Source organism: Sus scrofa, chromosome 13 (assembly GCF_054392235.1).
Source record: "Sus scrofa isolate SSC_HxYL_T2T_F1_AM1 chromosome 13, Sscrofa_HxYL_maternal_Yorkshire_Landrace_v2.0, whole genome shotgun sequence".
Classification (NCBI taxonomy): domain Eukaryota; kingdom Metazoa; phylum Chordata; class Mammalia; order Artiodactyla; family Suidae; genus Sus; species Sus scrofa.
In genome coordinates, this window is record NC_139395.1 from 36,710,777 (window position 1) to 36,736,603 (window position 25,827).

The 25,827-nt window shown below is 43.8% G+C and overlaps 1 protein-coding gene across 7 annotated transcripts in view; it reads left to right on the top strand.

The window, feature by feature from the left end:
- The window catches only part of TRANK1 (tetratricopeptide repeat and ankyrin repeat containing 1), a 110,093-nt gene that overhangs the window by 46,174 nt on the left and 38,092 nt on the right, over positions 1-25,827 (top strand). For all 7 annotated transcript variants that reach the window (XR_014822708.1, XR_014822707.1, XM_084987690.1 and 4 more), the window contains 5 exons: positions 209-379; positions 9,252-9,413; positions 10,219-10,473; positions 11,992-12,168; positions 12,806-15,715. Coding sequence is in view for 5 of the 7 variants with exons in the window: in XM_084987690.1 (XP_084843816.1) it covers positions 209-379; positions 9,252-9,413; positions 10,219-10,473; positions 11,992-12,168; positions 12,806-15,715 (3,675 nt within the window). In the remaining 2 variants the exon portion in view is untranslated. The remainder of the gene's footprint in view (positions 1-208; positions 380-9,251; positions 9,414-10,218; positions 10,474-11,991; positions 12,169-12,805; positions 15,716-25,827) is intronic.

The following is a 25,827-nucleotide window of genomic DNA, read 5'->3' on the forward strand; positions in this document are numbered from 1 at the left end:
TTGTCCTTCCCACTCCACACAGGACTCCTTGCTTTGGGGACTTGGCTGGATTGCCCAAGGCCAGCAGTGCAGCTTCTGTGAGCAGAGGGACACTTGTCCCCTTGCCCTGGGCCTCTCGGCTGGGAACTGGGAGGAAGTGCACTCATGGGGACGTCTCCTTATGGAAGGAACTGTGACAACCCCCACTTCTCGCTTTGGCCTGCTCTAGGACAAACAGAGGATGTGCAGATGCTCCTGCGCTTTGGGGCAGACCCCACTCTGCTGGATCGACAGTCCCGGTCCGCCATGGATGTCCTAAAGAGGAGCAAGAACTTCAAAGCCATTGAGAAAATCAACAGTCACTTGGGAAAGCTGGCAGCGTGTTCTAAGGACCTCTCAGGTACAGCTTCCAGGGAATTAACTTTTTTGAGGGGGCAAAACTGGTTCTGTGAAATTAGGTACAAATCAGTTTATCTTTCCTTGGTACATGAAGATGGAAGTGAGACCCCTTGCAATCTTTGAGAAACTTGTTTGCTCTTTTTTTGAAAGGTATGAGACAACTCTTACTGAGAGAGTGTCTACCATATTCTGGGAACGTGGCCAAATCTACGTTTGGGCAGTAAAGGTGATTTTTTTTTTCCATGCATGCACAGAATTAAAAAGAAAACATTCAGACAGAACAGGAGATAACAAAAATCAAGCCCACTTTTCAGAAACAACCCCAGCCAACAATTAAAAATACACTTATAGCTCTATTTCTTGATCTGTCAGCTTGGGACAGCATCTATGGACTGACTGCTGTATAAGATTAAGTGCAGTGAGTCAGTCCTTCTTGTTGAATTTTGTCTAGTAAAGTTGTGTCATTTATATTCTGTTCCTTAACTCTGGGTTTTCTGTGCTTCATCTGTAGATTGATTCTAAAATTCGAAAACCATTAAATGGCATGTACACAGTAAGATGATTTCTACAACATAGTTGGACCCATAGAAAAGAATCACCAAATGCCCTGAAAACGTAGCTCTTTAAATGTGAGCATCCTAGTTTGATGAAACATATACATTATTGTATATGAATGTGTGTGTATGTATATATACATATATCCTTTTAGCTTTATTTAGACTGTAGCCCCAGCACATATATATTATGCTTTTTTAGTTTTTGCCTTCGTATGTCGCTCTTGTGGCTCACACTGTCTGTCTAGATTTCTCTCCTGCTCTGCTAAGTACCAACTCCAGTAAGGTTTTCACACAGGAGATGTGCATATGGGGTTTTTGAAAATGTCTTTATTTTATCCTTATGTTGACTAAAATTTGGTCTGCATATAGGCCTTGTGTTTCATTAGTTTTCAGTTCCTTTGCCCCCACATTTTGTCATCTGTGAAACTGGAGTATGTTTCACGATCTTTGACGTATTGTGGTTTAATGGCAGCTTTTTCTGGTGTATCTGACAATCTGGGGTCTCTTAGAGTTTTGAGCAATGCTGTGAAAACTTGTTCCTCACAAACCTCTGTATTCTAGCCTCTGTTACTAATGAGAAGTGATGCCAGTCTTATTTATTTTCCCTCTAGGATTTTCCGTACTTAGAATCACTCTGGAATGTGTTCAGGTGTGGGTCCTTATTCATTCTCTTGCTTGGCCCCTTTCAGTCTCACTTTTTTAGCTCAGGGAAATTATCTTCTCTCATTCTGTTCCCTTCCAAAGTCTCTTTGCCACCACTTTCACACGGATGAGCTTCCTGAATTTATAACACGTTTCTCTACTTTGCCTAATGTTTTCTGTCTCCTCTTTTTCTTTCCACATCTTTAACTAGAACTTTAGCTTTTCCTTTTATAATCTAGCTTGCCTTTTGCTTTTTTTTTTTTTTTAATTTTTATGGCCCCTGTGGCATATGGAAATTCCTGGGCTAGGGGTCAAATTGGAGCTGCACCTGAGGCCTATGCTACAGCCAGGCAATGCCAGATCACAGCCGCATTTGCAGTCTACACTGCAGCTTGCTTCAATGCCAGATCCTTAACCCACGGAGCGAGGCCAGGGATCGAACTCACATCCTTGTGGACATTATGTCACATACTTAACCCGCTGAGCCACAACGAGAACTCTACCTATTGCATTTTTTAACTTGGAAACTCAGTTTTAATTTCTAAGAACTCGTTCAGGCTGTTTCTTATCTGTGACACCTTGTGCTTGATTGACACTTGCCACTTCTTGAATGGCGTTTAAGAATACTGAGAATTAAAGACGATTGTCATCTCTTCTCTGAATTATTTGTTTCTTTTGGGTTAGTTGATCCATCTTCTTGCTTCTCTGCTGTGCTCTGGCTTTTTCTCTATTACCTTCTGATCTTTGAGTGGTTTATATTTATGAATGAATGATTAGATTTATTAATACTTAATAGATGGTTAGTGCACATTTACTGAAGTTATTTGAGTGTGTTTCTCCAGAAACACTCCCTTCCTGGGGTGGGTGAGTAGGTGGCAGGTTGAAAGCAGTGCATGGGGGTGTGGGGGGGTGTTATGGAGAGAGTGGGAGGCAGTCTCCCACACTGGGGATCATGGCCATTTCCAGGGTCAGGGAAGTTTTATGTGGTGGAGGTTGAAGCTACTTTCCTTTAACACTGTTCCCCTCCCCCCATTTCTTTGTCGTCATTGTTGTTGTTGTTGTCATTTTAGGGCTGCACTCTTGGCATAATGGAAGTGGCCAGGCTAGGGGTCGAATTGGGGCTGCAGCCATTGGCCTGTGCCACAGACATAGCAACGTGGGATCTGAACTGAGTCTGTGACCTACACCACAGCTCTCAGCAAGGCCGGATCTTTAACCCACTGAGCTAGGCCAGTGATCGAACCTGCGTCCAAATGGATACTAGTCAGATTTGTTTCTGCTGAGCCACGACGGGAACTCCCCCCACCCCCATTTCCTCAGCTATGTTTTAAGTTTTATTCATTTATTTAAAATATCTTCCATTGTTACTGTGAGAAAATAGGAATGAGGGGAGATAAATGTATTTGCAGATCCTGTTTTTCCGGGATGTTCTTTTAAAGCTGTGATATGTCATGTTTAGCTTTTAAATGACCTCTATTTTAAGGAATTGCAGTTGTTAATTCTGTGAGGTAGTATAATTAATAAATCATTGTGAAATGCCTCTTGAGAGCTTATACCTGTCATGTCAGTTTCAGGATGGTTTCTACTGTTGGAGAAATTGAAACTAACCAAACAGATTTCTTTGCCAATGAATTTCCAGGTTTTGAAATGACCTTTTAGAGAAGGACCACCAGTTAATGGTAGTTTTCTCTGGGTACCTGCCCAGGAGTGGGATTGCTGGGTCATATACAGTTTCACAAACTTTGAAACCTGAGGTGGGACTGGGGGGATCTTTGCAGATGTACCATGCAATATAATTTTCTGTAATGATGGAGTTGTTTCATTACTGCTCTGAGATGCTAGCCACTAGTCACGTAAGGCTATTGAGTGCTTGAAATGTGTGTGGCTTGTGTAACTGAAGAACTGAAGTTTTAATTTTATTTAATTAACTTTAATTTTATGTAATTAAGTTAGTGGCCACTGTATTGGACAGTGTAGTTTTAGACATTATCCCCAGAACAGTTTTCTGTGCAGAGTAGTAGTTGAGATAGTGGGGCGAAGGGACAAAGGGGAGGGCCCAGGACCATGAATCGAGGTAGATCTGCAGTCATAAAAATGAAGATTATATAGACTTCAGTCCTTCCCTATTCTCACACATTAATGGGCGAGATGGAAGCGTTATCGCTGGGAAGAGCTGCTGCTAAGGGGTTGTTACCCTTGTTCCTGACCTGAGTCCCCCTTGATGGGTTTTGTTTTTTACATCTGTGGTCCTGAGTAAAGCTTCATTAGGATGCAAGCTTTGTGCCAAGATGAACAAGTATTCCAGATTATAGACTAGGATAAAAGATGCTCTCAGGTTTGGCTCTTTCTGGGGGTTACCGTGCCCCATTTTTAAAAATTTATTTATTTATTTATTTATTTTTTCCCACCGTACAGCAAGGGGATCAAGTTATCCTTACATGTATACTTTTTTTCCCCCCACCCTTTGTTCTGTTGCGACATGAGTATCTAGACATAGTTCTCAATGCTATTCAGCAGGATCTCCTTGTACATCTATTCTAAGTTGTGTCTGATAAGCCCAAGCTCCCGATCCCTCCCACTCCCTCCCCCTCCCATCAGGCAGCCACAAGTCTCTTCTCCAAGTCCATGATTTTCTTTTCTGTGGAGATGTTCATTTGTGCTGGATATTAGATTCTGGTTATAAGTGATGTCATATGGTATTTGTCTTTGTCTTTCTGACTCATTTCACTCAGTATGAGAGTCTCTAGTTCCATCCATGTTGCTGCAAATGGATTTATGTCATTCTTTTTTATGGCTGAGTAGGATTCCATTGTGTATATATACACCACATCTTCCTAAACCAATCATCTGTTGATGGACATTTGGGTTGTTTCCACGTCCTGGCTATTGTGAATAGTGCTGCAATGAACATGCGGGTGCATATGTCTCTTTTAAGTAGAGTTTTGTCCGGATAGATGCCCAAGAGTGGGATTGTGGGGTCATATGGAAGTTCTATGTATAGATTTCTAAGGTATCTCCAAACTGTTCTCCATAGTGGCTGTACCAGTTTACATTCCCACCAACAGTGCAGGAGGGTTCCCTTTTCTCCACAGCCCCTCCAGCACTTGTTATTTGTGGACTTATTAATGATAGCCATTCTGACTGGTGTGAGGTAGTACCTCATGGTAGTTTTGATTTGCATTTCTCTTATAATCAGCGATGTTGAGCATTTTTTCATGTGTTTGCTGGCCATCTGTATATCTTCTTTGGAGAAATGTCTATTCAGGTCTTTTGCCCATTTTTCCATTGATTGATTGGCTTTTTTGCTGTTGGGTTGTATAAGTTGCTTATATATTCTAGAGATTAAGCCCTTGTCCGTTGCATCATTTGAAACTCTTTTCTCCTATGCTGCAATTGTCTTTTTGTTTTCTTTTTGGTTTCCTTTGCTGTGCAAAAGCTTTTCAGTTTGATTAGGTTCCATGGGTTTATTTTTGCTCTTATTTCTGTTGCTTTGGGAGACTGACCTGAGAAAATATTCATGATGTTGATGTCAGAGAGTGTTTTGCCTATGTTCTCTTCTAGGAGTTTGATGGTGTCCTGTCTTATATTTAAGTCTTTCAGCCATTTGGAGTTTATTTGTGTGCATGGTGTGAGGGTGTGTTCTAATTTCATTGCTTTGCATGCAGCTGTCCAGGTTTCCCAGCAATGCTTGCTGAATAGACTTTCTTTTTCCCATTTTATGTTCTTGCCTCCCTTGTCAAAGATTAATTGACCATAGGTATCAGGGTTTATTTCCGGATTCTCTATTCTGTTCCATTGGTCTGTCTGTCTGTTTTGATACCAGTACCACACTGTTTTGATGAAATTTTGATGAAAATAGATATAGTGTCTTTAGGTAGCTTTTGCATCTAGGTGAGAAATAAAGGGTCACAGTGAAAATTTCTGCCATTCTCTAAACCAGAGCTTCTTGATGTTAATGTGCACATGAATCATTTGGGAGTCTGTTAAAATGTGGGTTTTGATTCAGTAGATTCGGGGCAGGACCTGAGATTCTGCCCTTCTCACTAGCTTCCGGGAGAAGCCAGAGCAGGGGTGGTCCTGAGTGGTCAGTTACCTGTCTTTCCCTGCCTCTCCTAGCTACCACTAGATGGCAGCATGTCCATCTTCCCTGGCAGCTGATTGGCGACTGTCCTCAGGACCCAGAACAAGATTGGAGTTTTTGTCTTTCTCGCTCTTGTCTTTGTTTGTGATCCTCTCTGATTCACCAGTGTGTGGCCTTTTGGAGTGAGAACAAATTCAGGCTCTGCAGCCTTTCTCTGTGGTCCTCCCCTGGGCACAGCCTGCTTTCTGCTCTGTGAAGGCACTTGTAGCCCAGCCCTAAGAGGACAGGGGCCTTCTCTGTGTGTTGGTTTCCCCATAGATGGAGCCTGTGACTTAGGTGCCAGGGTGTGTCATCCTCAGCACTACACAGTGCCCTGATTTCGGTAAATGCAGGCATGTGGTATTAATGATACTTTTTCCTCATTATAAAAGATTATTATTTAAAAAAGTAGATTATTGTTTAAAGAAGAAAATTTACAAAGTATAGGAAGGGAAAACAAAATATTCTCCAAACACTCAACTGCCCGAAAAAATTAATATAGTTGTGATTTAGTCATTAACTCTTATTCCATGCGTTTATAGTTACATATTTTCCCTTCTTTCATAAAAATGAGATGGTTACATAAATTTCTATTGATAAAATGTATGTAATAAAACTTAGTTTTGCCTTTTTAGCTCAAAAGGAAGATTTTATGCAAAAGCAATATCTTTTTGAAATGATTTATTTCTATTTGCTAACACTTCTGAGCAGTATTGCAGCTTTATAAGAGTTTTAATTTTTAATTTCAAATCTGCTTGTACATATCCATTAAATATGACTGTTGTAGAAAATTTGTAAAAATATCATTTTATATAAAAATAAAAATTTAGGAGCTCCCATGGTGGCTCAATGGTAATGAACGTGACTTAGTATCCATGAGGATGCGGGTTCCATCCCTGGCCTTGCTCAGGGGGTTAAGAATCTGGTGTTGCCGTGAGCCGTGGTGCAGGTCAAAGATGCAACTTGGATCCTGGGTTGCTGAGGCTGTGGTGTAGGCCTGCAGCTACAGCTCCAATTTGACCCCTAGCCTGGGAACTTCCATATACCATGGGTGCAGCCCTAAAAATACCAAAAAAAAAAAAAAAAAAAAAAATTAACAAAAAAAAAATTTTGTATAATTACGAAAAATTTATTGTAATTATACTTTGGCATTTATTTACTTATTTATTTATGCCATGGCCTGTGGAAGTTCCCTGGCCAGGAATGGAACCTGCTCTGCAATGCCATATCCTTAACCCACTGTGCCACCCAGGAATTTCCCAGTTGGGCATATCCAGTCTTTTAGTTGTTGTTCAGTACTTACATAGTTATCTTTATAAAAACCTGTGATTATAATGTACAAGCAACTTTATATCCTGATGTTTCTTTTCTCTCTTAGTTAAACTTATAGAAAATTTAGGGGAGAAAAAAAAAACCAGACAAGTTTAGAATAATAAACAAATCACTGGTACCAACCCAGGGCTACAATTGTCAGTATTGCAGTACCTTTCCTTTTATGCCTTTTTATGTTGTTGATATCCCTCTCTGGTTTCTTTCCTGATTTCTGGACCTTTCTCTGATCTATAACCGCCTTCTTAATTATTCTGAATCACACAACCATGCCTTTGTTATACAACCACATCTCATTGTCTTTCTTGTCAAGCTTGGTATGTTTCTTTTCAGTTTCAAGTGATTTTTGCATGAAACGAACTGCCCTGGTAGATGATGATTTTACTCTAAATGATGCCCTGAAAAGCATTTAACCACGTGAAGCAGGGGGGACAAGCCACAGGTTTCCATCTGCTTAGTGGTGAAAGTAATTCCTCCTTCACCAAGGGTCTTATTTTCTGTGTCTTCTTAGGCATTCTAGGGTGAAGGTGCAATGCCGAGCCCGGGGGAGCTAGTTGGTCATTGTTGGACCACACAGTCCACATTCTCTGCTGCTTAAGGAGGTGACAGAGGTCTTCCTTTTCTAAGGGCTTCCATTTCCTTTTCTCAGAGGTTAGAGCTAGAATGGGTCTTGCTTCCTCCTGGCCCCAGAAGGTCTCCTGATTACAGGACAGTGGGTATTTGCCCCTGAAGTTGGTGTGTGTGTGTGTGTGTGTGTGTGTGTGTGTGTGTGTGGTGTTTTTGGTGCTCTGACCTGACCTGTTGAAAGGCAGCCAGGTGTGTATCAGAAGGCACAGCAGCTAATGTCTGAGCTCTGCTCGGGGTCCCGGGTCCTTTCCCATTTTTTATTCCTCCCTGACATGCCTTCACTTTGCAAAGCCAGCATCTAAGTCTCGTTCTCAAGGAGAATTGTCTGTTTTGCTTACAGAGCCTGTTTTGCTCAGGCTCCTTCAAAGCAGAAGTGCCTAGGAATTTACAGCCTCCCAAGGCAGGCCGTGGCCAGTGACAGATAGAGGCGAGCATCTGCGAGCCCGTTTCCCTTGCCTCGGACGGCACAGCTCTGAGGTGTGACTCACTCCAGGTCTTCAGAGGGACCAGGTGAGGCCTCCCTCTGTGGGGCTCGGCCTGAGCTCTCACCCTGCCTGGTTCCTCCCTGACCCTGACTTTATCTCCCTCTACCCTCACTGGTTTCTTCCTTCATAAACTACCTAAACACAAATCCTTGCCTCAGGGTCAGCTGTGGGAGACCAGACTGATGATGGATGCTTTTATTTTTCCTAATTTTCATAGCCCATTTCCTTTAAAGCATTCCTACTTTATTAGAACATAACATTGGACATACATTCACGTCTTCACCATGTGATAGCACTTATGCTGTGGCCCAGGTCTGTCTCTTTGGGTGTGAAAACACATGTCCAGTTATCTGCGAAGTAAGATTCCATTTTAACCAAGAGGGACTTTATGAGTGTATAGTCTGATACCAAATAAAACATTTATGCCTTTTCAGCCTTCCTTCAGTGGGTGATTTCTAATCATGACTCCGTTTTCAGTAAACAGAACCAAAGGGAGGGCATCGTCCCTTTTTGGCCAGAGAGCTGGCTCCTTACTCTTGGCTTTTTCCACTTGCTAGTTAGATGCATAGGGGGCCGGTATGTAGTAGGATGCTGCTGCTGCAGTAGACAACCCACCCACTGTCCTTTCTCTGAACTGTTATATCAGTTATCCATTGCTGTGTAACAAACAGTCCTTGAACTTAGGGACTTATTTAGCTCAGGATCCTGCAGCTCAGACATTGAGGCTGGGCTGTTCTCATAACCTTAATGGAGCTTCTTTGGGTATCTGCCACTTGCTGATTTGGGCCAAGCTCTTTCCTAACTATGGAGCCTCAGTTTGAACAACTGGGCCGATTCCTCTGTTTTATGATGTTTCTCATCTAGCCTGGACCTGAATAGGACTAAATAAGGCCTCTGGAGGCCCAGGCTCAGAACTGGCACAAAAATCACATCCACTGCATTCTCCTGGTCACAGCAGGTCATAAGACCAGTCCAGAGTCAGTGATGGGGAGGGGAACAGGCACTTAGGCATCCCCTGGTTCCTTGAAGGGGTGGAGAGGTGTGAGGTCATCTTTGTAGTCTACTCCACTGTGATCTCTGCAGTCACAAGCAGCATCTGGGGGTGTTTTGCAGGACTGAGCAATGGTGAGGGACCCGCTAGCGAGGGCGAGGTTTTCCAGAAGGCCTGTGAGCAGCTGGTGACATACATGAACTCAGGAAACCGCTTGTTGCAAAAAAACTTTCTGAAGCAAGAAGTAGTTCAGAGGTTCTTACGCCTCCTTTCTTCTCTGCAAGGTAAGGTTTCTCACAACCTTCAACTGTGTTCAAAGATGATCTGTGCACCTTAAAACTCTCTTCTAATATGTGTTTAAAAATAGATTAAGGAATTCCCATCATGGCTTAGTGTTTAACAAACCTGACTAGTATCCATGAGGATATGGCTTCCATCCCTAGCCTCACTCAGTGGGTTGGGGATCCAGCATTGCTGTGGGCTGTTGTATATATAGGTAGCAGACATGGCTCAGATCCCTTGTTGCTGTGACTGTGGTGTAGGCCAGCAGCTACAGCTCTGATTCGACCCCTAGCCTGGGAACCTCCCTATGCTGCAGGTGTGGCACTAAAAAGACAAAAAAAAAAAATTGATTAAAAAAATAAATGGCATGCTCTACATGTAAAACATTCAGACAACACAGAACATTCTTCAGTGAATTCAGTCATCCATCCCTGAACTTGAATATCTAAATCTCACCTCTAAATCTTCAGTCTAGTAAACCTCGGTTACGTTTTTCATGCATCCTCCTAGAATTAGTCTTTGCATATACTCTCCTTTTTAAAATACCACCATAGATGTTTCTCTTTGTTATTAGCCAAGACTCTACTCTCTTAGGGTATTTCTAACCTTCCCAAGAAGCTCACGCACTGGTGCTGACACTAAGGTTCACACATGGTTAAAATAACTAAGTACTTGTTTATGGTTTCCCCAGGCCTTAAAAATACTGATAATAACCTGGGGTAATGATGTCCTATATGTTGGATTGTGGCTGGGGACAGAAAGCATATGAATCTTTGTTGAAGTATAGTGTGTTCTTGTTTCTGAAAGAAATCCCTCCAGACCTGGTCTATGACATTGACCGTGACTGTGCCAACACCTTCTTCAAGTTTTTACTGGAAAAACAGAAATGGCCCGAAGTGCTTCTGCTGCTGACCCGCAAAGTAAGCGGGGAGCCACCACTTGGGGACTGTCTCATCAAAGACTGTGACCTCTCGAACCTCAACCTCTGTGCCATCCTCCCCCACCTCAGTATCTGGGACCAGCGAAAGATGCAGCTCCTGGGCTGCCTGATTGACCATGGAGGTGAGTCCCAGATGCTAGATCATCCCAGGGCAGTCCAGGCCACTGGTCACAAGGCTTTCACTGGATTTCAGAGACTCCTTTAAATGCTGCCTCATTCCCTTCCTCCTCCATATCTTCTCATTGGAAACAGTGACAGGATCAACGCATTTTTGTGAATTCTTCCCTCTCTCTTCTGTGAGGAACCTCAGGCCTGTGGAGGGGACCTTGGCCTGGTGTAGCCACAGCTGTCATTTCCTCCCAACCTCCAGCCGGACTTTTCCCTGCACTCAGTATACCACGTGGGTCCTTTTCAAACTCTGTAGCATTCTTTTCTGATCCGTAGATTGGGATTTGTGATGCTTGTTTTTAAAGGAATAGCCAAATAATGGGTGGGTGGAAACATCTGCTGTTTTAATCAGCACAGTCACACTTGGCTCGATGTCTATATGGAGTGTGCAGACGTCTTGCTCGATCTGGTTTTATTTTAAAACTAATTTGGAAACACCAGCCTCCTCCTGTGCTGGTCCCCTGCCCCACTATCTCCCTGCTAAAGCCACTACTAACTGTGTGGCCTTGGGCCTGCTATTTATGCCGCTGTCTCCTCATTTATAAAATGGGAATGAAAATAGTCCCCCCTTCTTAGGGCTGTTCTGAATATTCAGTGAGTTCATGAATGCAGGCTTTTGGCAGAGCACTGTGGCTAATGTGGTTTTCCACGTATGTGCCTTGCCATTTAAGGGGAAATGACCTTCAGAAAGAGTGATGCCGCATTGGTCCCAACTCTCAAAGGGCATTGGCTCTACCTTCAGGTTTCAGGACATAGATGGAAGGCCACCTGTGGTGTAGGTCTTCAAACTCATTCCTTCTGTGGAGTGTGTGTGTATCTTTGCCCCGAAACAGTGGTTATGGAATTCCTGTTTTGTTCCCAATGAAGCAAGAACTTATCGAGGGTCTCCCAGGGGTCAGGTGCCAGGACCCAAGGGTGGAGAATGAACACATGGCTGCTGGCAGGGTTGGAAGGCTGCAGGTCCACAGAGGGTGAAGGTCAGGGAGCTTGCAGTGCAGAGGGGAGGCCTGGGCTGAGCTAAAAGGAAGGTAATGTAGGGGTGCGTGGCAGATATGGGTAGATGTGCATTCTTGGGAAGACGCTTCATAGAAGCAAAGGGTATGGTACACATGCACTTTGCTGGGTGTGGGTCAGGGACAGTGCTGGGCAAACTGGGAATTCATTTGTTCACACTGTCCCTACTCCAGTGCAGTGCTGATGGTGGTCCTGTGGCGGGTTGGGAGGGGGAGCTGGAGAGAGTGGAGAGGAGGCCAAGCCAAAGACAGGGCCCTGGGAGGATGCAGGCTTTCCAACCAAGGGCCTGGGAAGCCCTAGCCTCCCAGAAAGGGTGGTGGTGGGAGGGCCTTGGAAGACAGGTCAGCATCCTTTAGCTTTGGGATAAAGGGCAGAAGCAGCCCCGCTCTCCTCAGGTGGGCCTGGCTGACCTCAGCTCAGGGATGCAGCTCATGTGCCCTTCTCTCTGCCTTCCCCAGCCTCACCCAAGGGTCCCCAGGACAGCCAGGAGAGGCCACTCACTGTGTGCCTGAAGCATAAGGACTTCGAGCTGGCCTTCCTCCTCTTGACCAAGGGTGCAGACCCCCGCTGTATTTCTCTTACGGAAGGAGACACTCCTTTGCATGCCGCGCTCCACATCTTTCTAGATATCAAAGGTAGGCCTTTATTTTGTAAGCACTGTTTTTCGGGAGGAGGAAGCTGGATATTAGAACTGATGCTATGCTCCTTGGTCTTTCCTATGGAGAAAAACAACCATCTGGAAGAGGCCCATTTCTTGGCCAGACGCATATGTCCTGGCCCCCCACCCACAGGAGTGATGGGAAGGTGTAATCATCATGGTGAACAGTCAGGGTGGGTTGACCAAGGGGATTCTTAAGTTTCAAAGTCAGCCATTTGTAACTATAAATACTTTCCATTTATTTATACCATTTCAAGGGAACTCACATAAAGGATCATACTGAAATATTTAAGGTGATCTCTGGGTTTCTCCTCTTTGACACTGAAAATTGGACAGGAGAATTCTTTGTTGTAAAGGGCTGTCCTGTGTATTGTGGGATGTTTAGCAGCATCCCTGGCCTCCATCCACTAGATGCCAGGAGCACCTCCCCAACTGTGACAATCAAAAATGTCTCCAGACACGGCCACATGTCTGTTGGGAAGCAAACTGCCCCCAGTTGAGAACCATTGGGTTATCAGATCCTTGGGAAGTTCTGTGTCCTGAGGAGCCCCCGGCTGGCATCTCTGCTCCCTAGAAAAGCCCTTCAGTAATCACAGGGTTTTTGTGTCTTTCAGCTGACATCGGTTTTAACTTCCTCAGCCACCTGTTGGATCTGTTCTTGGCCAAGCCTACCGAATTTTACTACCTCAACCCCAACATCCAGGACAGCAACGGGAACACGCTGATGCACATCCTCTTCCAGAAGGGCATGCTGAAACGCATGGGGAAGCTGATAGGCCTGCTGGCGAAGTTTGACATCAACCTCAACCTGAAGAACAAGGAAGGCAAGGACGCCCGGCACCGGGTTAAGAAGAACGACCCGCTGCTCTTAGCCTGGAACAAAGCCCTGAATGAGAGCAGGCGCCGGGGCCGGCAGGATGCTGCCGCCCACCCGGCAAAGCCTCTGCGGTCCACCACTCCAGCTCACACAGCTCAGCTCAAAGTCTCCTCCAAGTTGCTGCCCTCCGGTGGTGGTGGTGGTGCTGCTCGAACCCCACCCAGAGGAGCCATGGTCCCCGACAGCTGGGAGACCCTCCCGGATGCCCAGGCAACGAGGCCAGAGCCTGGGGCTGCCAGGCCCAGCTCGCAGAGAGACCGCCTGGTGCAGGACATCACAGCTTTGATTCAGCAGGTGGAATTGGATCCATCCCTCCCAGAGGACTGTCCCCAGAACCCTGAGCCTCTGGAGACAGGAGCTGGCACCGAAGGAGAGAAAGACCAGCTGCAGGGCTCCTCCGGGGCTGGGGCCTCTGACCTCAGCGGGAACAAACGTGTAGTCCCTGAGGCCGCGGAGGGACACACTCAGGCAGGCGCCGTATCCGCTCAAGTTGTACCTGCTGGTCGCAAGGGAACAGAGAACAGCAACGACCAGGATGACTGGAGCGTGCCCGAGATCGAAATCTGCCTCCTGGACTTCGAGAACATGACATGGGAGATCGAGTGCACTTCAGAGATTCTGAAGAAGCTGTCCAGCAAGGTCATGACCAAGGTCATGAAGAAGAAAATCATCCTCACCATCCAGAAACTGGGCAATGGTGAGTGGACCCGGGACCTGCGGAAGCGGCTGAAGAACCTAAAAGGAAGCATCCAGCTCTTCGAGGCCAAGCTGGACAAAGGGGCCCGGATGCTGTGGGAACTTGCAATTGACTTCTCTCCGCGGTGCAGTGAAAACCCCGAGAAGATCATGGCCGCCGAGCGGAGCGCGCACCCCACAGAGAAGGCGGGGAGAGTCTACACAGAAATCATCCGGATCTGGGACATTGTCTTAGATCATGACAAACTGAAGGACTCTATCAGGGCCATCTGTGGCGCCTATAACCGGGGCCTGTCCTGCATCCTGCGCAAGAAACTGAAGGGGATCAACAAGGGCCAGGTCTCTGCCAACATGAAAATCCAAAAGCGGATACCCCGCTGTTACGTGGAGGACACAGAGGCAGACCAGAGCGGAGCGTATATGGAGCCCGAGTACTTCCCCCCTGCCAGTGCGGTGGAGACGGAGTATAACATCATGAAGTTCCACAGCTTCAGCACCAGCATGGCCTCCAACATCCTCAATGACACGACCACCACGGTGGAGTACCCCTTCCGGGTTGGCGAGCTTGAGTACGCAGTGATCGACCTCAACCCCAGGCCCCTGGAGCCCATCATCCTCATCGGGCGGAGCGGCACCGGGAAGACGACCTGCTGCTTGTATCGGCTGTGGAAGAAATTCCACGTTTACTGGGAGAAAGCTCAGCAGGCAGGAAGCCCGCTGCTGGCCCGGCAAATCTGGCTGAAGCGAAGGCTGGAATTGGAACCTGGCAAGGAGGTTCCAGGTGGGGAGGAGAAGGAGGAGGAGGAAGAGGAAGAGGAGGAGGAGGAAGGTTCCATTGAGGTGGAAATAGTGCATAGCGATGAGGAGCAGGAGAGTGAAGCCTGTGCTGAGGGAGCCAATGGGGAGCCAGAGGCGCCCAGCCAAGGGGCAGAAGGACCCGCGCCAGAACAGCCCCACCAGCTGGAGCATTTACATCAGATCTTCGTCACCAAGAACCATGTACTGTGCCAGGAGGTGCAGAGGAATTTCACTGAGTTGTCCAAATCGACCAAGGCTACCAGTCACTACAAATCGTTGGAACCCAGTGTCCACAGACTCCAGGACCTGAAGGATGAGAACTTTCCTCTGTTTGTCACTTCCAAGCAGCTGCTCCTCCTGCTTGATGCTTCTCTGCCGGAACCATTTTTTCTGAGGAATGAAGACGGCAGCTTGAAAAGAACTATCGTAGGATGGTCCACACAGGAAGAGCTGAGTATCCCCAACTGGCAGGAGGATGAGGAAGAAGCTGAAGCAGATGGGGACTATGGTGAGGAGGAAAAAGTTGTTGAAACGCGTCCATGCGACAGCGACCCCCGGGTATACGTGACGTTTGAGGTGTTCACCAGTGAAATATGGCCCAAAATGATCAAGGGGAAAACCTCCTACAACCCTGCACTGATCTGGAAAGAAATCAAATCTTTCCTGAAGGGGTCTTTTGAAGCCCTCAGCAGCCCCCAGGGAAGACTCACGGAAGAAGCATATAAGCAATTAGGGCGGAAGCGGTCCCCCAATTTTAAGGAAGACCGGAGTGAGATCTATGGCCTCTTCTGCCTGTATCAGCAGATCAGATCTCAGAAAGGGTACTTTGACGAAGAAGATGTTCTGTACAACCTGTCCCGGAGGCTGTCGAAGCTCAAGGTGCTCCCATGGTCCATCCATGAGCTCTATGGTGATGAGATTCAGGACTTCACCCAAGCCGAGCTGGCGCTATTGATGAAATGCATCAATGACCCCAATGCCATGTTTCTTACTGGGGACACGGCCCAGAGCATCATGAAGGGCGTGGCCTTCCGCTTCAGCGATCTGCGCTCTCTGTTCCACTATGCCAGCAAAAACACTGGGGACAAGCAGTGCGCGGTGCGCAAGCCCAAGAAGATCCACCAGCTGTACCAGAACTATAGGTCCCACTCAGGTACGTCCAGCTGTGGCCTCGCCCTTTGGGGAAAGTGCTTGGGCTCTTGAAGCTGTAGCCTAGCTTTTGTTGGGTTCTTGTAGCTGAGGTAAGGATCGTATTTTGGAGTTAGTAACTTGTGAACAAGAGATCTTATGTTTTCTGCCACGACTCATTCTCCCCCCCCCCCTTTTTAAAAATTGAAGTATTGATTTACAATGTTGTGTTGGTTTAAGGGAGTACAGCACAGTGATTCAGTTATACATATAAATCTATTCTTTTTCAGATTCTTTCCCCATAGAGAATATTATAAGATATTGAGTGTAGTTCCCTGTATCATACGGTAGGTCCTCGCTGGTTATCTATTTTATATGTGGTAGTCTGTATATATTAATTCTAAACCCCTAATTTACCACTACCACCCCATCTTTCACCTTTGGTAATCCCAAATAGTTGACCCTACTCATTCTTATTGATGATTTAAACTGTGGTTGAGTGAAATGGACCTTTAAGTAATGATAGCTTGAGGTGTGGGCAATGACAGGAAAACACTTCAGGGGAAACTTTAAACTTCTGAGAACTTTTGTTATAGCACTGTGGAAGTACCTGCTTGTGAAGGCACCAATTTCAAGTCATTCGTTCTGAAAGAAAGGCGCTTTTCTCCCAAGAAGAAGCAAGAAAAGAGGGGTGGGAGTAGGAGATAACTCATGCTCAGGTGCTTCCTTTTGTACCTCACGTGTGCCCCTTCCCTAAGCCAGGCACGATGCTAAACAGTTGACAGGGGGTATCTGTTTTTAATTCTCACAACAACCCTATGAGGTAAGCATTATTCCTGTTTTGCAAATGAGGGAACTGAGGCACAGAGGGTTGAAGTAGCCTGACCCCAAAGCCAGAATAGTTCCTTTATGGTTTATAGAATACTCATCAATTCCCCTCCTGTGCCCTCCATGTGCCTGTGAACAACGTAGAGTATTATTTCAATGTTTAGAAATTTTGTTAATGGATTCATGCCAGACATATCTTTCTGCAGTTTTTGTTTTGTTTTGTTTTGTTTTGCTTATAACAACGTTTTGGGATTTCTGCATGTTGATATCATGGAGCTGCAGTCCATACATTTCTGAGTGCTCTTAGCAGTGTAGTTTATGACTATACCCCACTTTGTTATCTCTTTCCAGTGATGGGCATGGTGTTTAAGACAGTCTTGTGCTGTGATGTACAAACCTAGCGTGAATCTTCCAGAGCACACCTCTTTGGATCTATGTTATAGCCTCTTGCTTTGCTCTCCTGGTGGGTGTGAGTGACATCTGCTGGTGGTCTGAGTTTTCATTTTCCTGAGATTGTTACTGAAAGTGGGCCCAGCTGCTCACTGCTCAAAAGCCCATTAAGAGGCAACACTGGTGGAGAGGAAAATTTGCTTTATTTCAGAAGCTGGTAACTGGGGTGGGGATGGAGTAGAGTCATGTCTAAAGATGCATTTCCCCTCCTCCGCTCTGACAGCCGGTGGGCAAGAGCTTTCATAGGCTGAGGGAGGGGGTTATATGCACGAACAGCACGTCTGCACTGACAGTCATCTTGAAACTGGTCTTGTGGTGGTCTTATCAGCATCATGTTGATTGTTTTAAAAATAGTTAATCTTTGAGGCCAGTTCTTAGAATTGTGGCAGCTTATGTCATGGCAACAGACTGGCCCTCATGTAGTTAACTTCTTCCACTTGGTGGGGGTTTCAGTCTCTATAAGGCAGCTCACAGGATTCAGCTCAGAATATTATCTTTAGTATTTGAGTTGGAATTAAACATCCTTGACTTTGCTTAATGGCTACTTTAGTCTTGTTGGAGCATTTTTCTTTGCTTCTGCATTTCCTTACTTCTCTGATTAAACTTACTCTTTGGCTAAAGTTCTTCCACAGACAAAAGGCCAGTGGAGGACATGGCAGGAAGGACCATAGGGTCCTGCTCCATTTCAATCCACCCATTTTCTTTGATGCTCCTTGGTCTTGAGGAGGGACAGGTACAGAACAAGAAAGGGAATAAAGTTTTGGGTAGAGAAGTTAGTCATAAACTTGACAGAGGAACTTGGTTTTAGTTACATTTCAGTTCCAAGTTTCCCTAACTCTGAGGAACAGGGAAATGACTACTTTGGCAGTCCTGCCGAAATGGGGAATGGAGAGTTGTAAATAATATTGAGATCCAAGCTTAGCATCAATGTTTTGGATTATGAGGAGTTCCCGTTGTGGCTCAGTAGGTTAAGAATCCAAAATAGTGTCTGTGATGGCCTCGCTCAGTGGGTTAAGGATCTGGTGTTGCTGCAAGCTGAGGCATACGTCGCAGATGCAGTATGGATCCTGTGTTGCTGCGGCTGTGGCATAGGCCAGTTTGATCCCTGGCCCTGGAACTTCCATATATCACAGGTATAGCCGTAAAAATGGAAAAAAAAATTTTTTTGTGTTATGAAAACATTACCTCTCTCTTTGATTGTCATAGTACCTGGACAAATATTTGAAACTTAGTAGACATATTACAATGAAGATAATAATCAACAGCATCTTTTTTAAAAAGTTGAAGTATAGTTGATTTACATGCTGTGTTCATTTCTGCTGTTGAGCAAAGAGACTCAGTTATGTATATCTATACACATTCTTTTTTAATGTTCTTTTCCTTTATGGTTTATTATAGGAATATTGAATATAGTTCCCTGTGCTATACATTAGGATCTTGTTGTTATCCATTCCAGGATTTTTTTGTTTTGTCTTTTTGTCCTTTTAGGGCTGCACCCGCGGCATATGAGGGTTCCCAGGCTAGGGGTAGAGTTGGAGCTGTAGCCGCTGGCCCACGCCACAGCCACAGCAATGCCAGATCCTTAACCCACTAAGCAGGGCCAGGGAGCAAACCCTCGATCTTATGGTTCCTAGTCGGATTTGTTTCTGCTGCACCATGATGGGAACTCTGATCCATTCTGTATATAATAGTTTGCAACTACTGACCCCAGAACCCCAGTCCATCCCTTCCCCAACTCATCCTTGGCAACCACAGGTCTGTTCTCTATGGCTGTGAGTCTGTATCTGTTTCATAGAAGGGTTCATTTGTGTCATATTTTAGATTCCACTTATAAATGACGTCACATGGTATTTGTCTTTCACTTTCTGACTTACCTCACTTAATATGATCAATTCTAGTTGTATCCATGTTGTTATGGTGTCACTATTTCATTCTTTTTAATGGCCGAGTAGTATTCCATTGTATGTATTAACACATCTTCTTTATCCATTCATCTGTTGATAGACATTTAGGTTGTTCCCATGTCTTGGCTATTGTGAATAGTGCTGCTCTAAACATAGGGGGTGCATGTATCTTTCTGAATTATAGTTTTGTCCACATACATGCCCAGGATTGGAATTACTGGATCATATGGTAATTCTATGTTTAGTTTTCTGAGGAACCTTCATACTATAGTGGTAGAGTTTACATTCCCACCAGTGTAGGAGAGTGTAGGAATGTGGAGAGGGTTCTCTTTTCTCCACACCCTGTCCATCGTTTGTAATTTGTAGACTTCAAAATGCATCTTTGCATTATTCTGAGTGTGTTTTTTTACTTAATGGTTAAAGCAAAGTACAATGTATGTGTCTGATAGGCTGCCAATAGGCTGTTTTGGCTAGCCTAAAGTTTAAATTAAATCAGGTATTAGCCAGAATGACTTCTCTATACCTCACTGTGAAATTTCCATCTATCATTGTCCCCTTTTAATTGTAAATCTTTCAATAGAAAGCACTGATAGTATATTTTTCCAACATTGCCAGAGTGGCTCATTTGCCTCTTCTGGGTCCATTCATGTCCCCTGGTGCAAGCCTACTTTTTGTTTATGTATTGGCCTAGTTATTCATGTTGTGGGGAAAATAATGACATAAATAAATACAGACGTATGCTGATGGGAAAACATTTTATAGGCTGTACATTTTATCAGTTATACCCAATTGTCACACAAACATTGTACATGTGCTTCAGGCAGTAGACTTAAAGCCAGCAGTGACCTAAATCATAAATAGACTCTGTGACAACTTCACTAGACAATTTGTAACTAGAAGAATGACAAACAACATGAGAACATATCCAAACTTTAGAAACTTCATGTAACTTCTGGAACACTTATATTAATGATTTTACCATACAGTATAAAGTTAAGAACATTTATCATTATTATTTGACTATGTTTTCTTTGTAATATACCAAATAATCTTAGTTTAGAAAAACTTTGTTCTCTTAACAGAGAGAAAACCAAACTCAGTCTTACATCAGCTTACTATTAATAACAAAATTCATTTACCTAATTAAATTCAATATAATCTTAATCTTAACAATGTACAAAATTCTCAGATTTCCTTTTTTTTACAAAAGTTTTATCACTTTCTGTATCCATATTGATTTGTCCCTTATTTTTTCCTATCCAGCAGCAACCAGCTTTAGAACAAAAATATTTAGCTTTAGAAAAAAAAACTCAACAAAAATATTTTCATTTTGTATACCGTCTCTTACTGACAACAAATATCCTACTTGCTTTACACACTGAAATGCTTCCCTTGTTATTTTTACATGTTACAATTTTTAACCTTTAAAAGACCTTAAAAAAATCAAGAAACAAGTAATTGAACTATTTGTTATGTCAACATTTTCTGGTTGGCAAACTTAAGAACATATTCCATAACCTCTAAAAACAGACGTTTTTCACTGCAGTGACCGCAGTGGCTTGGGTCACTGCTGTGGCTGAGAGTTTTAATCCCGAGCCTGGGTACTTCTACATGCAACAGGGGAGGCTGAAAACAAAACAAAAAACAGGAGTTCCTGTCGTGACTCAGTGGTTAACGAATCTGTCTAGGAACCATGAGGTTACGGGTTCAATCCCTGGCCTCACTCAGTGGGTTAAGGATCCAGGTCGCAGATGCCTTGGATCCCGAGTTGCTGTGGCTGTGGCATAGGCTGGCGGCTACAGCTCTGATTAGACCCGAAGTCTGGGAACCTCCATATGCCAAGGGTATGGCCCTAGAAAAGGCAAAAAGACAAAAAAAAAAAAAAAAAAAAAAAAAACACACACATTTTTCTTATAGCACAAGATGCATGTTTAATGAACCCAAACATCCTTTGTAGTTACTAATTAACCAAGGCTGAAGTCTTATGCAAAGTGGGCTGTGTTTTTATTTCAAGGACCTGATAAGAGTTAACTTTAAGCTTTCTCCTAGGCACATTTTTGCTCTTTCAGGGTCAGAATTCTGAAAACAGTATTTTATCAAGCTAGCTTTCTCTAACTGCGTGTGCAAAAAGAGCCAGTTTTGAAATTCAAAAGTTTCATCTTAATTTTTTCTGGAGTCTGAAGAATACTGTTGGTTATATAGTGTTTAAAAAAAAAAATCACCTTTCTTTTTCTTAGTCATAGGTTCATAGCTAAAATTTCTTTTAATGAATTCAACCTAAATTTACCGTTTTACAGAAGGCAACAAGAATACTGATCACACAAATGGAATACTCACACACCAGAAGACAGAACTGTCACAAATCCCCTGAGAAGATGACCGATATGAAGTGCCAAACAAACACTGCCCAACACACAAGGTCCTCGACAGCAGACACACGTTAGAACAAATCAACAGAATGCCCAAATAGCACTCAGTGCTTAAAAGAGAAGTTTGTGGGGTACACACCGGTGACCTTACTTGGTCTTGGGGCTCCTCAGCTCATCCAGGTCCATCTTCCTGTTCCTTGAAAGGAAAGGAGAAGTTGGCAGCCAATGCCAAGCAGGGGAGAAACTGGGAGGGTCCCCAAACAAATGGTTTGGACAGCTGCAAGGAAGATCCCTCAAAACCCCTCTCTGGCCCAGTAGCCATCAGCAGTGGGGTCATTGTGGCCAGTCCAGCTCTGTCAGGGAGGTGGCTCTACTTGAGGAAAACCTGGGGAGCCAGATCTCGTGAGAGTGCAGCCCCACATAGGCGCCAAAAAAAAAAAAAAAAAGTACAGAAAGAAGGTTGCGCTGCTCTGAAGCTCAAAAGACAATAGAGGTAAGGTTGGTGGAAAGGAAAGTTTGCTTTATTTCAGAGGCTGGCAACTAGTGGGGAGGAAAGACATGTCTAAAGGCTTATTACTCTCCCAACTGACAAGCAGAGGGCAAGAGCTTTTAAAGGGCAGTTTCAGGCGTTCGTAGGCAGAGGGAGGGTGCTACAGGCAGAAACAGTACAGTCAGCTCTGACAGTCGTCTTGAAACTGGTCATGCAGTGGTCTGATCAGCATCATCTTGATTGTTTTAAGTACAGTTAATCTTCAATTCCAGGGTCTGTTCGTTCCCGTTTCTTTGAGGCCAGTTCTCAGAATTGTGGCAGCTTTTGTCCTGACAACAGTCTGGTCATCAAGTAGTTAACTTCTTCCACCTGGTAGGGGTCTCAGGCTCTACAAAACAGCTCAAAGGATATGGCTCAGAATATTATCTGTAGCCTTTGAGGAGAAACTAAAAGTCCTTGACTCTACTTAGTGACTAAACTATTATTATCTAGTCTTGTTGCACTGCTTTTCTTTGCCTCTGCATTTTTCTCACTTCTCTGATTAAACTTACTCTTTGGCTGGAGTTCCCTTTGTGGTGCAGTGGGTTAAGAACCTGAGTACAGCTGCTCAGGTTGCTCCAGAGGGGTGGATTCACTCCCTGGCCCGTGCAGTGGGTTAAAGGATCTGGTATTACCACAGCTGCCACAGCTGCAGCTTCAATTCATTCCCTGGCCTGGAAACTTGCATATGCCTCAGGTGTGGCCATTAAAACAAACAAAATCTCACTCTTTGGCTCAAGTTTTTCCACAAAAGGCAGGCAGAGGACATGGTACAGAAGGACCATAGCATCCTGCTTAGTTTCAAGATGTGTCATCGTTTCATGTGATTCAGGGCCATTCTGTAGTTTTCTGTGAATTGCCTGTTCTTACCCTTTGCCTACCTTTTTTTTTTTTTTTCTTTTTAGAGCCGAATTCACAGCATATGGAAGTTCCCAGGCCAGGGGTCAAATTGGAGCTGTAACCATTGGTCACAGCAACAGCCACAGCAGTACCAGGTCCGAGCTGTGTCTACAACCTACACCTCACAGCAACGCCAGATCTTTAACTCACTGAGGGAAACCAAGGATTGAGTCTGAGTCCTCATGAATACTAGTCATTACTGCTGAACCACATTGGGAACTCCCTTTGCCTACTTTTTAATCAATTAATTAATTTTTTATTACTCAGTGAATTTATTATATTTATAGTTGTACAATGATCATGACAATCCAATTTTATAGGATTTCCAACCCACAACCCCAGTGCATCCCCCCAACCACCAAACTGTCTCCTCCAGAGACCATAAGTTTTTCAAAGTCTGTGAGTCAGTATTTGTTCTGCAAAGAAGTTCATTGTGTCCTTTTTTCAGATTCCACATGTCAGTGAAAGCATTTGATGTTGGTGTCTCATTGTATGGCTGACTTCACTTAGCATGATAATTTCTAGGTCCATCCCTGTTGCTAAAAATGCCAGTATTTCATTCCTTTTAATGACTGAGTGATATTCCATTGTGTATATGTAACACCTCTTCTCAGTCCACTCCATTTAGGTTGTTTCCACGTCTTGGCTATTGAAAAGAGTGCTGCTGTGAACATTGGAGTACATGTGTCTTTTTGAGTCATGGTTTTCTCTGGATAGATGCCCAGGAGTGGGATTGCTGGATCAAATGGTAGTTCTATGTTTAGTTTTCTGAGGCATCTCCATACTGCTTTCCACAGTGGTTGCACCAATTTACAATCCCACCAACAGTGTAACAGGGTTCCTTTTTCTCCACACCCTCTCCAGCACTTATTGTTTGTAGACTTTTAGATGATGGCCATTCTGGCTGGTGTAAGGTCATACCTCAGAGTGGTTTTGATTTGCATCTCTCTAATAATGAGTGATGTTGAACATCTTTTCATGTGTTTTCTGGCCATCTGTATGTCTTCTTTGGAGAACTGTCTGTTTAGATCTTCTGCCCATTTTTTGATGGGGTTGTTTGTTTTTTTGGTATGGAGCTGCAGAAGGTGTTTATAAATTTTGGAGATTAGTCCCTTGTCAGTTGATTCACTTGCAAAGATTTTCTCCCATTCCGTGGGTTGTCTTCTTGTGTTGTTTAGGGTTTCCTTTGCTGTGCAGAAACTTTTAAGTTTGATTAGGTCCCATTTGTTTATTTTTGTTTTTGTTGTCAATACTCTAAGAGGTGGATCTGAGAAGATGTTGCTGTCGTTTATGTCAGAGAGTGTTAGGCCTATGTTTTCCTCTAAGAGTTTGATAGTGTCTGGTATTGTATCTAGGTCTTTAATCCATTTGGAGTTTCTTTTTGTGTATGGTGTTAGGGAGTGTTCTACTTTCATTCTTTTCCATGTGGCTGTCCAGTTTTCCCAGCACAACTTATTGAACAAGCTGTCCTTTCTCCATTGTATATTCTTGCCTCCTTTGTCATAGATGAGTTGGCTGTAGGTGTGTGGGTTTAATTCTGGGCTTTCTTTCCTGTCCACTGATCTATATTTCTGTCTTTGTGCCAGTACCATGCGGTTTTGATGACTGTTTCTTTGTAGTATAGTCTGAAGTCCAGGAGCCTGATTCCTCCAGCTCCATTTTTCTTTTTCAGGATGTCTTTGGCTATTCCGGGTTTTTTGTGCTTCCAAAGAAACTTTAAAATATTTTCCTCGAGTTCTGTGAAAAATGTCCTTGGTAATTTGATAGGGATTGCATTGCATCTGTAGATTGCCTTGGGTAGTATAGTCATTTTGATAACATTGGCTCCTCCAACCCACGAGCATGGTATATCTTTCCATCTATTTGTGTCATCTTTGATTTCTTTCATCAGTGTCTTACAGTTTTCAGAGTACAGGTCTTTTTTTGTGTCTCTTTAGGTAGGTTTACTCCTAGGTAATATTTTTATTCTTTTGGATGCGATGGTAAATGGGATTGCTTCCCTAATTTCCTTTTGTGATCTTTCATTGTTAGTGTGTAGAAATGCTGTCGATTTCTGTGTATTAATTTTGTATCCTGTGACTTTGCCAAATTCATGGATGAGCTCTAATAGTTTTCTGGTAGAGTCTTTAGGATTCTCTAGGTACAGTATCATATCATCTGCAAATAGTGCTAGTTTTACATCTTCCTTTCCAATTTGGATTCCTTTCATTTCTTTTACTTCTCTGATTGCCATGGCTAGGACTTCCAAAACTATGTTGAAGAGTAGTATCGAGAGTGGCCATCCTTGTCTTGTTCCTTACCTCAGTGGGAATTCTTTGAGCTTTTCCCCATTGAGAATGATGTTCGCTGTCGGTTTGTCAAATGTGGCCTTTATGATGTTGAGGTAGGTTCCCTCTATACCCACTTTCTGAAGGGTTCTTATCAGAAATGGGTGTTGGATTTTGTCAAAGGCTTTTTCTGTGTCTATTGAGAGGATCATATGGGTTTAATTCTCCAGTTTGTTAACGTGGTGTATCACACAGATGGATTTCCAGCTATTGAAGAACCCTTGCATGCCTGGGATAAATCCCACTTGATCATGATGTGCAATCCTTTTAATGTATTGTTGGATGCGGTTTGCTAGTATTTTGTTGAGGATTCTTGCATTGATGTTCATCAGTGTAATTGGCCTGTTGTTTTCTTTTTTGGTGGTGTCTTTGTCTGGTTTTGGTACCAGGGTGATGGTGGGCTCATGGAATGAGTTTGGGAGTATCCCTTCCTCTGCAATTTTTTGGAATAGTTTCAGAGGGAGAGGTGTTAGCTCTTCTCTAAATGTTTGATAGAAATCGCCTGTGAAGCCATCTGGTCCTGGACATTTGTTTGTTAGAAGTTTTTTCATCACAGTTTCAATTTCAGTTCTTGTGATTGGTCTGTTCACCTTTTCTACTTCCTCTTGGTTTAGTCTTGGAAGATTGTACTTTTCTAAGAATTTGTCCATTTCTTCTAGGTTTTCCGTTTTATTGGCATATATAGTTGCATGTGGTAGTTCTCTTATGATCCTTTGTATTTCAGTGATGTCCGTTGTTACTTCTTTTTCATTTCTAACTTTATTGATTTGAGTCCTCTCTCTTTTTTTCTTGATAAGTCTGGCTAAGGGTTTATCAATTTTGTTGTTCTT